The sequence below is a fragment of the Cibotium barometz genome, chromosome 27, assembly GCF_041138505.1.
Source record: "Cibotium barometz isolate CiBa-2024 chromosome 27, ASM4113850v1, whole genome shotgun sequence".
Classification (NCBI taxonomy): domain Eukaryota; kingdom Viridiplantae; phylum Streptophyta; class Polypodiopsida; order Cyatheales; family Cibotiaceae; genus Cibotium; species Cibotium barometz.
Genome location: NC_141072.1, coordinates 17,571,303 through 17,584,373, shown reverse-complemented (window position 1 = coordinate 17,584,373; position 13,071 = coordinate 17,571,303). Strand labels below are relative to the sequence as shown.

At 46.4% G+C, this 13,071-nt stretch overlaps 1 protein-coding gene across 1 annotated transcript; it reads left to right on the top strand.

The window, feature by feature from the left end:
* The first annotated feature begins 305 nt into the window (after nucleotides 1-305).
* Nucleotides 306-12,782, top strand: LOC147623116 (phospho-2-dehydro-3-deoxyheptonate aldolase 2, chloroplastic-like). The gene is made up of 5 exons (XM_086821176.1): nucleotides 306-996; nucleotides 11,019-11,296; nucleotides 11,390-11,666; nucleotides 11,778-12,023; nucleotides 12,226-12,782. The coding sequence occupies exons 1-5, from the start codon at nucleotides 418-420 to the stop codon at nucleotides 12,490-12,492; spliced, it is 1,647 nt and encodes a 548-aa protein (XP_086677302.1). The 5' UTR covers nucleotides 306-417; the 3' UTR covers nucleotides 12,493-12,782.
* The last annotated feature ends 289 nt before the right edge of the window (nucleotides 12,783-13,071 follow it).

Genomic DNA, 13,071 nt, shown 5'->3' with positions numbered 1-13,071 from the left:
TATTTTTTCTTGCAAAGAATTTTCATTAAAAATGTTTGTCTTTAGAGTACCATCTATAGGCACATGTAAGTGGTGTTTATGCATACTTAAGGCTTATTCAACTCTTAGAAAAAAAGTGAATTTGTGATATTAAAAGTGAATTTCGATGGTCATTTGTTTCTTGGGAAAATTTGAAAACCTCCAATAACAAAAGTCCAAAAAGGCCAAAAATTTTCAAGAGAAAATTTATGGATTTTAAGTAAATTAATTCTCAAGGTCATAAAAAAAAACCGCCAAAGAGGTCGGTAATACCTTGCATTCTACAAGGCTCAACAAAGCTGACAGGAGTCCTGTCTCCACTGTGTGGACCTTCCACACGGTTCATTCTCAATCGCCCATCAAGGTTTTTTCTACCAAATACTCCTAACGCAGTGCTATATGATCGTCTTCCCAGCCACCTTCGTCTTCGTCTCTCCTGCCTCGTCTACGGCCTGCATTGCGCTTCGCACCATGGCTATGGCCTCTACTACAATCCCATCTCTCCGCTTGTGCTCTGAAGGCTTCATCAAACCTGACTCAGTTTCTTCTCCCCTTTCATTGAAGGTTTCACACTCTCAAAAGCGCCCATTACTTCACGTTCGGGCAGTCCATGCTGCAGAGCCATCTGGCGCTGCCCAAAAGCTTGCCGAGCCGCCCACAACAGAGACCCAAAACTGGTCTGTTACAAGCTGGACATCCAAGAAGGCATGGCAGCAGCCCGAATACCCTGACCAAGAAGCCCTAGCAAGGACAGTGGAAGCATTGACAAGGTCTCCCCCTTTGGTTTTTGCTGGAGAGGCTCGCTCTCTAGAAGCAAAGGTGGGAGAAGCAGCGCTGGGAAGAGCTTTCCTGCTTCAAGGTGGGGACTGTGCAGAGAGCTTCAAGGAGTTCAATGCCGACAACATTCGGGATACATTGCGAGTGCTCCTCCAGATGAGTGTGGTGCTCATGTTTGGTGGTCAGGTTCCTGTGGTAAAGGTAAGCTTTCAAACACTGTATTCTAAGAATGCACTCTCTACTGCATGTGCTAGTAGTTTTCATGATGAATTACAAGTATATGTTGCTGGTATTTCTATGCGTTTTCATTGTGAAGGGCCTTTCTACCTCAGGATATGTCAAGCCCGCCTCGCTGTAGGATATGGTGTTCTCAATTTGCTGTACTGATATGGTGTGCCTATGCCCCAATGTGACCTAGGATATCATATGCCCAACGTGCTATGGTATATGAGATGCTCAGTTTTGTATAGTTCTTATTGGTTTTGCAGAACACGACTTGCTTATTTGGCTGATGTTCTTTTGAAAATGCACTGGTTTTTTATGGTGAAGGTATGGCTTAGAGGAGTAGATATGACATATGCATTCTTAACTACTGGGGATTCTTCATGCAATAAAAATGGTCATTTTTTTGGTGTCATTGGAAATTTGACACATCCATACCTGTTACCTGGTGATCCTTGGGGTTAGGCTTGGGGTTTAGCAAAGTGTTGGCCTTTGTGAGCCCTTTGTTGTAAAGGGACACAGGCTTTGAGTGCAGGGTATCGTGTACATGGATAGTGCAGGTGCATGCACATGAATGATTTTGAAGTTCTAGAGGCACATAACCTATGACTGGCAGGTGCGAAATCTTTGAGGGGAAAATCACCAGTTTTCAAGGCTGCAGCAGGGCAGCCACTTTAGGTAACCATAGGCAGCTCAAAATAGCCTTGGCTAGGCCCTCAAGCGAGGGGCTGGACACAGGCTTTGAGTGCAGGGAAGGTTAGGGATGCATCATCGTGTACATGGATAGTGTAGGTGCATGCACATGAATGATTTTGAAGTTCTAGAGGCACACAGCCTATGTGATTGGCAGGTGAGAAAACTAGGGGAAAATCACCATGTACAGCAAGGCTGCAGCGGGGCAGCCACTTTGGGTAACCAGAGATACCACAGAACGCCGTTCCGTATACCTAGAATGTGGCCAAGAGGAAAATACGAAATGTGGCAGAGCGCCCAGGAACGTTCCCATTTGTGGAACAGCCAGGTGAAACATTCCGAAACGTCCCACGAACCTTCCACAAGCCATTCCGGGGGGTGCTGTGTCTCATGGACAGAAAATGGCTGTTTTGGGCCAAAAAAAAAAAATCGCGTGTCTTTCTTTACTGCTACGCAGGACTGTTTTGAGCATGCCGCCTATGTTTTGTGCCTCTCATCCCTCTCCCTCAAGGCTCACGCCCTCTCCAATAATCCATTCTCCTCAAGGCTGAGAGGCTCAAGCCTCACGTCCTACTACCTAGGGCTAGCTAGTAGCCACCAAGGGCCTAGCGTCCTACGGTAAGCACTTGTTAGCACTTGTCACTATCCTTCCGAGGGCGGAGTCCCCGCATCCTCCCAGCTCTATCTTGATTCCTTTAGCACATTCTTGAATCTTCATCCTCCGTGCTCAAGCCTCAAGCCTCATAGTGCACACATTCTTCATCCTCCATGCCCCAGCCTCTAGGCTCTAGCTCATTCTTTGTCCTCTGTCTCCAAGCAGCATGGATTTGAAGTGGTGGGATGAGGTTGATAGCAGCAACAAATATTCCAGCAAGGGAGGAGCAAGAAGTGGAAGTGCAGCTATGATGGCAGTGAGAATAATGGAGGAGCAAATAAAGTCCATGCCATCTCATTGGAGAGAAAGGCCACGGCGTTAACTTTTGCCCTCTCATTCCAGATGCAAAGAAGGCTGCTCTTACCGCATTCGCAGCTTCATTGGATGCATCCGAACCGGCGAGGTCACTAGCACCTATGGCACGAGTTGTTTCTTCTTCATCAGGTTCAGGAGGAGGTGGAGCCCCCTCTTCCACTCCTTCCAGGGCTTCTCATGTAGGTCCCTCTGGAGTTCCTTCTCGTGCTCCTGTTCCATCAGGCAGGCAGGCGAGCCTTGCAGCTACATGGCATCCAGGTAGGAAGGCACAGGTAGATGCGGCTGTTGCTCATTTCTTTCAGGGAGGGGTGGCAATCACTCCCATTGGAGATGGTTGGAGCGACACAAGCTCTCGCTCCATTCAAGGCATTGTTGCATACTCACGAAGTAAGTCATACTTTGTGAGTTCCATTGACAACTCCGAGGGAAGACTGCAGAGAGACTTGTTGATATACGGAGTGAGGCTATTGAGTATGTTGGGGCCTCAAATGTCTTGTAGTTTATTGGAGATGAGGAAAATGCCAACACGGCAGCAGGAGCAATTATTGAGGCACGCTATCCCCACATTTGTTTTAGTCCACGCATTGCCCTTTGTCTTAACAATCTCTTGAAGGACATTGGGAAATTGCCTTACTACTTGCCTGTCATTGAGATGGGGAGAGAGATGGTGACCTTCGTCACACACCATCATTATATTCTTTTAGTCTATCACAAAGAATGGCTCCAAGGATCTATTGAAGTACTCTGACACACGCTTTGCCTATAACTTCTGGATGTTGGAGCAGCTTGATGAGTGGAAGAATGCATTGAGGCAGCTTGTGGTGCACGTGCACGCCCGTGCCATGGCTAAACATCTGTATGAACAATCTTAATCCTTGACTAATCATTGAAGTCATTAGTAGTAGCATAAGCATCGTCCACATCCTCAACATCACCATCCTCATCATAGTCATCATGAAGAGGGTTGGGAACCCTGTTAGCAGCCAGCAGGGGCATTCAGCCTGCTGTCAGCAGCCCATGGGGGACCTAGATAGCCTGTCAGCAGCAACCAGCAATGGCCACCAGGTGTTGGGTAGCATACATGACAAAGCGCATCATTTAAATGAATAAAATCAAGATTATTTGTCCAACAAACAGGCCGACAGCTACTCGTGCTGGCCAACCTGTACCTCTCATCATATATATAAGCATCCCTCATAATTCAGCAAAGGCATTCAGTCATTCAGTCATTCCATCATACTCAGTCAGCAGTAGAAGTTATGTAGGGCCAGAGGTCAACCCCTTTGGGGCTGATCAAGGGCCCAAACCATGTACAAGCATTCATCAACCTTTTTGTACCATATTAAATACAGAAAACCCTGACCTCTCTCCTCTGTCTTAATCTTGTGTTAATCAGCATCAATGTTCTTAATCAGGCTTAGGGCTGGCTGTGGAATAGTACAGCAACCGCGTATGCAACATGTGATGAGTGATGAGTGGGTGTGTTACATAATGTCCACCCTTTAGCTGAACAGGGATGCCTATTTTGGGTAGGGAAGAACTAGTGGAGGAAGAGTCAGGGGCTGTCGGCCATATTTATGAGGGATTAATCACCTGTCGGCTGAAGCAAAACTGACGGACTTTTTCCAGGACTTGGCCGACCAGCAGCAGTCGGCCAGTTCACTAGTTTATTCCAAGGCATATGAAAGGCAAAAGTGCTCATCGTTTTGATCATTCAACTCTTTATGAGTTGGGTCATAGATCTAGGACTAGACTAGGGTGTCTACCTTTTCATGAAGGCAGCCTATGGCTGTAAGATTTGTACTACCTTTTTGTACATTAGAATATACTGAATACTCAGTTATATCTCTCTCTCTTCTCTCTCTTCTGTATGCGTTTTTGCATCAGGTTGTTCCAGGATGGTGCTTAGGGCTGAACAAAGACTCCCAGAGCTTCCGCATGTGACACGCCTGACCAGCTACTTTCTCTGTTAAGCGTGTGTGTGTGTGTGTGTGTGTATTCTCGAATGCTAGCCTTCACCATGATTGAGTCTGAGCTTCACCTACCCAAAGCAAAGAAAGTAAACTAGTTGTACTGCATGGGAGTTTTGTGATGTTTTCTACACTTGTTCCAGAAATCACCACAGCCTCACACATTTCAGCATATCAGTGTCCCATGATGGGCTTCCAAGTTCCTACTATCAAAGTCGTCCATTATGAAAACCATGGTCTTCCTTGCTAGAGGAAACAATTTTTGCCACCAGCCTGTTGTGGGCTGTAAAACATGCCAAACAAGGTGTAGGTTCTGGTCCATGCTAAAGTCTGCCCCTCCTCAGCTGGCTAAACCCACACCATCTGCTCCCCTCTTGTCAATTCTCATTGGTGAGCACCTTGGGGATTTGCAAGCCCTTTGTAGGCGTGCATCTTATCTACCTGTGTACTTCCCTAATCTTGCCCCTTAATACAAATTGTGTTAGCACATTCATCCCTAGTTTCTGCCCATGTTTGGTGTCCTTTTCGTACCTTTTGCATGGCCCTTGATTGTGGGCTGAACACCCCTTATTTACATATTTTTCTGGGATTTTCCCCAGCCTAGCCTGGATGCATTTTCCCAGTCGGCCAGCTTTATCATGCCCAGTCGGCTAGTTGTAGCATGTCGAGTCGGCCAGCTCTTCCCACCTATAAATAGGTGGGTTGGCCTCTCACTTTTGTATCTTGCCTAGTTTATCTTTTGCTCCCTCACTTATGAGACTACTTCTGTCTCTTGCTTGGGACTGTATCACTTCAGTATATTCAGCATAGTTTCTCTCTCTTGCACTCTCTGCTCAGCACACTCTAGTGCTTATTTGCTTACGCTTTGTGCACTCTTTCATGGTATCATCGCTCCCGGTTCAACGATTCCCTTTGCTGCCCCAGATTCAGCCCTATCTATAGCCCCTTTACCTCTGTGTTTTTTCTCAGATTTGCATCCCTCTGGTTGCTGCATTTTCTGGACAGCTGCTGTTGATTGCTTTCCCTTCACTTTGGCTTCATCGCTTACAGCCAGAAGGTAATTTCTCATCAGCGTTTTTCTTCAATTTGGAGTTTGGTTTAGGCAGCTTGTTTTTTCAGGATAGCAGCCCCTCTTTGGCTGCGTTTTCCTCTCCGGTGGACATTCCCTTTTGCAGAAGGGGTATTGTGGTGGTTTGGGCTTTGGTGGCAACCTTGGTACCTGTGGTGGACACTCATTCCGAGATTGTGCATATTTCTGAGATTGAGCCCAAGCTTTTGTGATGGCTGCCCCAACTACACTAAATATGTTCTCTGAGTCTGTAAAGTTGGATGGTTCCAACTACACCTTGTGGAAGGTGAAGGTGAAATCAGCCTTGTGTGGTGTGGATCGTTGGGATTGGCTTGTTACACCTGCCAATGCCACCCCTCCCACCCTTGCTTCCGGTGGTGTGACTCAGGCACAGATTGATATTTGGCAGGCGAATGATCGTCGTGTTTTCTCCTTTCTGATGTTGAACTATCAGGATTCTGTTCTCTCATGTGCGTACAACAGATGCTGCACATGAAGTTTGAAAGGCCTTTGGAGATCTCTATGAGATTAAGTCTCCGGGTCGGATTTTGGCGTTGAAAAAGCACCTTATGAACTTATCCTTTCCATCTTTATCTGCTTTCATCTCGAAGATGAAAGATCTCCGGGACGAGCTTGCTGTTTGTGGCAAGGATATCTCTACAGAGGATATGGCTATTCGGCTTCTCTCCAAGCTTCCAGAGAGGTTCGATGCTTATTTTCAGTCTCATGTTTCTTCTCCTCATCCTGTTCCAGTTACTTGGGAGGAAGTTCTCCCCTCCATTATGCAGATTGAGTCTCGCTTTGAGGAGTGGACTGGCACCTCTGGTGGTTCTGATGGAGCTTTGGTTGCGCGAGATAAAGGGAAGAATCAACAAAAGAAAGGGAAAGGGGGTTTTGACAAGAACTCCAAGGATAACGACAAGGATAAAGACAAAAGCAAATCTTCTAAAAACACGGACATTGAGTGTCATTATTGTGGCAAGAAGGGTCATAAATCGCCCCAATGTCACAAGAAGAAGCGGGATGAAGAAGCAAATAACTCTTCCTCTGCAGTCTCAGACCAAGAAGGATGATGGTATTCTTCTATTAGTAGGTACTCGTCGTATACTTGTTCTTGTGACTTCTTAGTCGCAGTCGTGGACTGCTCACGTGACACCCCATTGAGATTGGTTCGAGGAATTCACTGTCAGGTTAGGTCAGATCACTTTGGGTGATTCTTCTTTTGTGCCAGTGCATGAACATGGCACCATTCCCATCTTCCGCTCTTCCGAGGACAAGAGGTACTTCTTCCGCTCTTCCGAGGACAAGAGGTACTTCTTTGACGTTCTGTACATTCTAGATTTGGCATTTAACCTTTTGTCAGTGAACGCTCTTGTAGCTCAGGGTGCGGAGGCGATCTTCTCTTGTTATGAGATTACCATTTGTGATAAGGAGATTGGTAGCATCTTGGCTCAGGGAGTCCAAGATAGTGGTTTGTACAAGTTGACCGCTCTGCTTTCTTCTGGTTCTTCTTCTACTCTTTGGCATGCTTGGTTTGGCCATTTGAGCTATCAGCTTCTACAACGAGCTTCAAAGGATGGGTTGGTTGAGGGTTTACCGACCATCAAGGCTCCATCCTCTGCTTGTTCCTCTTGTTTACAAGGGAAGCAACACCGAGCCGCCTTTCCGAAGGAGGCGACACACAGATCTTCAGCATCACTTGCTCTTGTTCATGCAGACTTATGTGGTCCAATGAGTACCGCGTCTTTGAGTAAGGCTTTGTACATGCTCGTGATGGTGGATGACTTCCCCAGATATACTTGGGTTTTCTTTCTGAAGACCAAGGATGAGGGTTTTTAGCACTTTTGTGATTGGAGAGTTGAGGTGGAAAAAGAGACCGGTTCCTCGGTCAAGGCTCTCAGGACCGACAGAGGGGGTGAGTTTACATCCCAGGAGTTCCAGCAATATTGCAGGACCCATGGCATTCGGAGACAGCTAACTACAACATATACTCCATCACACAATGGAGTTGCAGAGAGGAAGAATAGGACCATTATGGAGATGGCCCGTGCTATGCTTGAGCATTCTTCATTACCTCGATGTTTCTGGGCTGAGGCGGCGTCTATTGCTATCTACATTCAGAACAGGTCTCCTACTGTTGCTCTTTCTGATAAAACTCCATATGAAGCTTTCCATGGTGAGAAGCCCTCTGTTGTTCATTTCCGGATATTTGGTTGTTTGGCATATGTTCATGTGCCTAAGGAGCATCGCTCCAAGTTGGACTCGAAGTCTCAGCGCATGACTTTTCTTGGATACAGCACTGTGTCCAAGGCATATCATCTTTATGATCCTCAGGCCGGCAAAGTTGTTGTGAGCCGTGATGTGGTGTTTGACGAGACTCCTACATATTCAGAGGGGGGTGGTGAGCTTCTTCTTCCTCCGCCTCCTTCTCCTCCCTCTGCTTTTGTTACACCTCCAGCTGTGGATTCTCAGTCAAATGATGATGACTCTGCTCCTCCTCTAGCACGTTCGAGCAGATTTGTGCCTGGATGGTACTATCAGACAGTTCGTGATTCTGGGTTATGTGAGCTTCCTCCTGCTCCTCTGCCTAGTTCTCTCAAGCGATCTTCCAGAGTTACAGGGAAACAAATTCATGAGGGCAACATGTTTGTTAACTATGCTCTTATGTTGTCTATCATTCATGGTCCTCCTGATCCTACTTTTGTGGACGAGGCTCTTTCACATGCGCCTTGGCATTGTGCTATGCAGGCAGAGCTGGATGCTATTGAATGGAATGGCACTTGGATTTTGGTGCCTAGGCCATTGCAGCGTAAGGTGATTGGTGTGCATTGGATCTTCAAATCAAAGTTCCGAGCTGATGGCAACTTGGACAAGCACAAGGTGAGGTTGGTTGCCAAGGGTTATGCTCAGCGCCCTGGAGTCGACTTCGATGAGACCTTCACTTCGACGGCCCAGATGACTACCATTCGCACCGTTCTTGCTCTTGCAAGACATCATAGTGGCCCGTATTCCAGATGGACATCAAGTCGGCTTTCCTGAATGGAGAGCTTATATAGGAGGTTTATGTTGATCAGCCGCCGTGATTTGTTGTTCCAGGAAAACAGGATCAGGTGTACCGGCGGCTGAAGAAGGCTTTATATGGTCTGAAGCAGGCGCGCGGGCTTGGTACCAACGGATTGATGAGTTCTTTCAGAAGCTCGGCCTGCACCGTTCTCATGCAAATTCGAACCTTTATATCCTCCTTGAGAGGGGGTTGATTGTTATCATTGTGGTCTATGTTGATGACCTCATCTTTACAGGTTCTTATTTTGTGCGGATCCGTTCAATCATGGATGCTTTGGAGACAGAGTTTGACATGACGGATCTTGGCCTTCAGCATTATTTTCTTGGCTTTGAGATTTGGCAGACCCCGAAGGGCATTTTTTTCTCTCAGCAGAAGTACACACGGGAGATTCTTGACAGATTTGAGATGACTGGATGCAAACTAGTATCTTCTCCTATGGATACTAGTGAGAAGCTTTCTCTACTTGATGCTTCTCTAGGGATTGATCAGGGATAGTATCGGGTTCTCGTTGGTTGTTTGGTTTGGTTGACCTACTCTCGATTGGACGTGTGTTTCACAGTCACTTTATTGAGTTCTTTCTCATCCAAACCCTGTCAACAGCATTGGCGGTGTGCTCTCAGAGTTCTTCGGTACTTGCGCGGCACTCTGGACTTTGGCATCTTCTATGGCCAAGGATGCACTCTTGTTGGATGGTCTGATTCAGATTGGGCTGGAGACCCAGATACTCGGCGTTCGACCACTGGTTGTGTTTTTTCACTTGGGTCTGGAGCCATTTCATGGAGTAGTAACAAACAGCCTATTGTGGCGCTTTCCTCTACAGAGGCGGAGTATCGTGCGGTTTGTTATGCTGAATGTGAGGCGATTTGGTTGTGGAGATTATTGGAGGAGCTTGGCTGTCCTCCTACTGGATCTACTCTTCTTTGGTGTGACAATCAGAGTTGCATCGCCATCGCCAAGATCCCTGTGTTTCATGCTCGTACGAAACACATTGAGATACAATATCACTTTGTTCGTGAATGGGTTCTTGCTGGAGATTTGCATTTGGAGTATTGTCCTTCAGCGGAGAATGCTACGGATTTGTTCACCAAGCCGGTTTCTCAGGCTTCCTTGGCTCCTCATCTTCGGCTTCTCGGAGTTTGTTCAGCATTTGGTACTGAGAGGGGGTGTTAGAACATTCATCCCTAGTTTCTGCCCATGTTTGGTGTCCTTTTGGTTCCTTTTGCATGGCCCTTGATTGTGGGCTGGCTACCCCTTATTTACATATTTTTCTGGGATTCTTCCTAGCCTGGATGCATTTTCCCAGTCAGCCAGCTTTATCATGCCCAGTCAGCCAGTTGTAGCATGTCTAGTCGGCCAACTCTTCCATAGGTGGGCTGGCCTCTCACTTTTGTATCTTGCCTAGTCTATCTTTTGCTCCCTCACTTATGAGACTACTTCTGTCTCTTGCTTGGGACTGTATCACTTCCGTATATTCAGCATAGTTGCTCCATATCTCTCTCTTGTACTCTCTACTCAGCACACTCTAGTGCTTATTTGCTTCCGCTCTGTGCACTCTTTCATGGTATCATCGCTCCCAGATTCAGCCCTATCTACAGCCCCTTTACCTCTGCGTTTTTCTCAGATTTGTAGCCCTCTGGTTGCTGCGTTTTCTGGACAGCTGCTGCTGATTGCTTTCCCTTCACTTTGGCTTCATTGCTTACAGCCAGAAGGTAATTTCTCATCAGCGATTTTCTTGTACTTGGAGTTTGGACACAGGCGGTCTGTTTTTTCAGGACAGTAGCCCCTCTTTGGCTGCGTTTTCCTCTCCAGTGGACATTCCCTTTTGCAGAAGGGGTATTGTGGTGGTTCGGGCTTTGGTGGCAACCTTGGTACGTGTGGTGGACACTCCTTCCGAGATTGTGCATATTTCTGAGATTGAGCCCAAGCTTTTGTGATGGCTGCCCTGACTATACTTCATATGTTCTCTGAGTTTGCAAAGTTGGATGGTTCCAACTACACCTTGTGGAAGGTGAAGGCACGTGCATGCATGTCTTAACTCTTGGGATGCTGCATGTGAAATCATGTGTCCAAATTTTGAATAAGCATGTGCCAAATGTGTTGAATTTTTTTACATCTTCATGAATTCATGCTTACAAATGGGTAGAGCTTGGTGTTTATATTCATATATATGTATATGGCTTGCCCTCACCCCCACTATCGTGTGAATGCTTTGTTGCTACATGTTCTGTGCATCAGGTTGGGCGTATGGCTGGTCAGTTTGCAAAGCCCCGATCAGAAAATCATGAGGAGAAGGATGGGGTTTCTCTCCCCAGTTACAGAGGAGACAATATCAATGGAGATGCCTTTACATCTTGTGCCAGGATCCCGGATCCTCAGAGAATGATGCAGGCATATAACCAGTCCGCTGCAACTCTCAACTTGCTGAGAGCATTTGTAACAGGAGGATATGCAGCAATGCAGAGAGTGTCTCAGTGGAATTTGGACTTCACATCAAACACTGAGCAAGGGAGCAGGTATATGATCCTAGCGTGTAAAGCATTGCCTACTTTAATTGTTGGGTACTTGTATAACCTCATGTTGGTCATGCTAACAAGAGAAGCTTGCAGGTATTTGGAGCTTGCTAACCGCGTTGATGATGCTCTGGGCTTCATGGGGGAATGTGGGCTCACTGTTGACCATCCCATTATGACTTCAACTGAGTTTTGGACATCTCATGAATGCTTGTTATTGCCCTATGAGCATGCCCTCACCCGCAAAGACTCTACAACCGGATGGTATTACAACTGCTCTGCCCATATGCTCTGGGTGGGAGAGAGAACAAGGCAACTCGATGGTGCCCACATTGAATTTTTGAGAGGTGTGGCCAATCCTCTGGGCGTCAAGGTGAGTACTCAGTAGAGTAGACATGCATGCATTCCCTACAGCAATCACTGACATACGTCGGGACTTTTCTCTCTGCAGTACTGAGCTTGACAGAAAAACATTTGTTGGCAGGTTAGTGATAAGATGGATCCTGCAGAATTGGTGAAGATTTGTGAGATCTTAAATCCCGAGAACAAGCCTGGAAGGCTGACGGTGATAGTGAGGATGGGAGCTGAGAAGCTGAAGTTGAAACTGCCCCATTTGATCAGGGCTGTGCGCCAAGCAGGTGCCATTGTGACATGGGTGAGTGATCCCATGCATGGGAACACTATCAAGGTACCCTCAGGCTACAAAACAAGGCCATTTGATGCTATACTGGTAAGTTAGCGATTTTTGTTCGGAATTTCGCATGTTAGACATTGCTGATTCCCTCTCAACTTCTGGGATTTCTTTCTTTTTTTGAAAGAGGTGGGGAGGGGGGTGGGTGGGTAGGTATATCTGTGCAGGTGGGGTCTTTACCCTAAACGCATGCTTAGCATGGGAATGACATTGGCTTCGTTTTTTGTGTTGACAATGACAGGCAGAGGTGAAGACATTCTTTGATGTGCACGAGGATGAGGGTACTCACCCAGGCGGGGTGCATTTGGAGATGACGGGACGAAATGTGACAGAGTGCATTGGGGGTACTCGGGAAGTGACTGTGGATGACCTGGCATCGCGCTACCATACGCATTGTGACCCTCGTCTCAATGCCTCTCAGTCCCTTGAGCTCGCTTTTGTTGTTGCAGAGCGCCTCCACCGCAACCGCCAGGCCAAACCTGCTCTAAAAAGCCACTTGGTTATATGAACAAAATGATCTAGAAGCATTGTCTGGCATGTGCATGGAGGCTGAGATCTTTCATTGTGGATTGATGTCAAGGAGCCCGCTCAGACTTGGTCAATGGGAGAAGAGAAAAAAACACCTCAATTTTTTCAAGATTTAGTTGTAATTAGATTGAAGTGTAGAGAACATGCTTGTTCACACCTGACCTACCATAGACATGCTGTCATCTTACCCGTGCGGGTAATAGAAGCCCATCTTTTGTAAGACTACATTGGACTTTATAAAGAGGCCTTACCTTGTGCTAAAGTCATAAACTTCGTGTACATATCCGTTTAAGATTAGAGATTATATTTAAGTTTTGTTGCGAAGTTAGTAATTTGTATAAAAGTCAATTTTGATATTAAGCAATACACATTTGTTTCCTTACAATTGAATACTTGTGAGCTCTCCCCTACCCTCTTGGTTGTGTTCCATTGTATATTACTTGCGTGATAGAGACTTTGCTTAAATACATTTGATTGTAGGATCTCGCGTGCATGAACTCCTTTCTATCCATCTCTTGTGTGATTGATCCATAGAGTAGATAACTGTCTCTTAAGATGA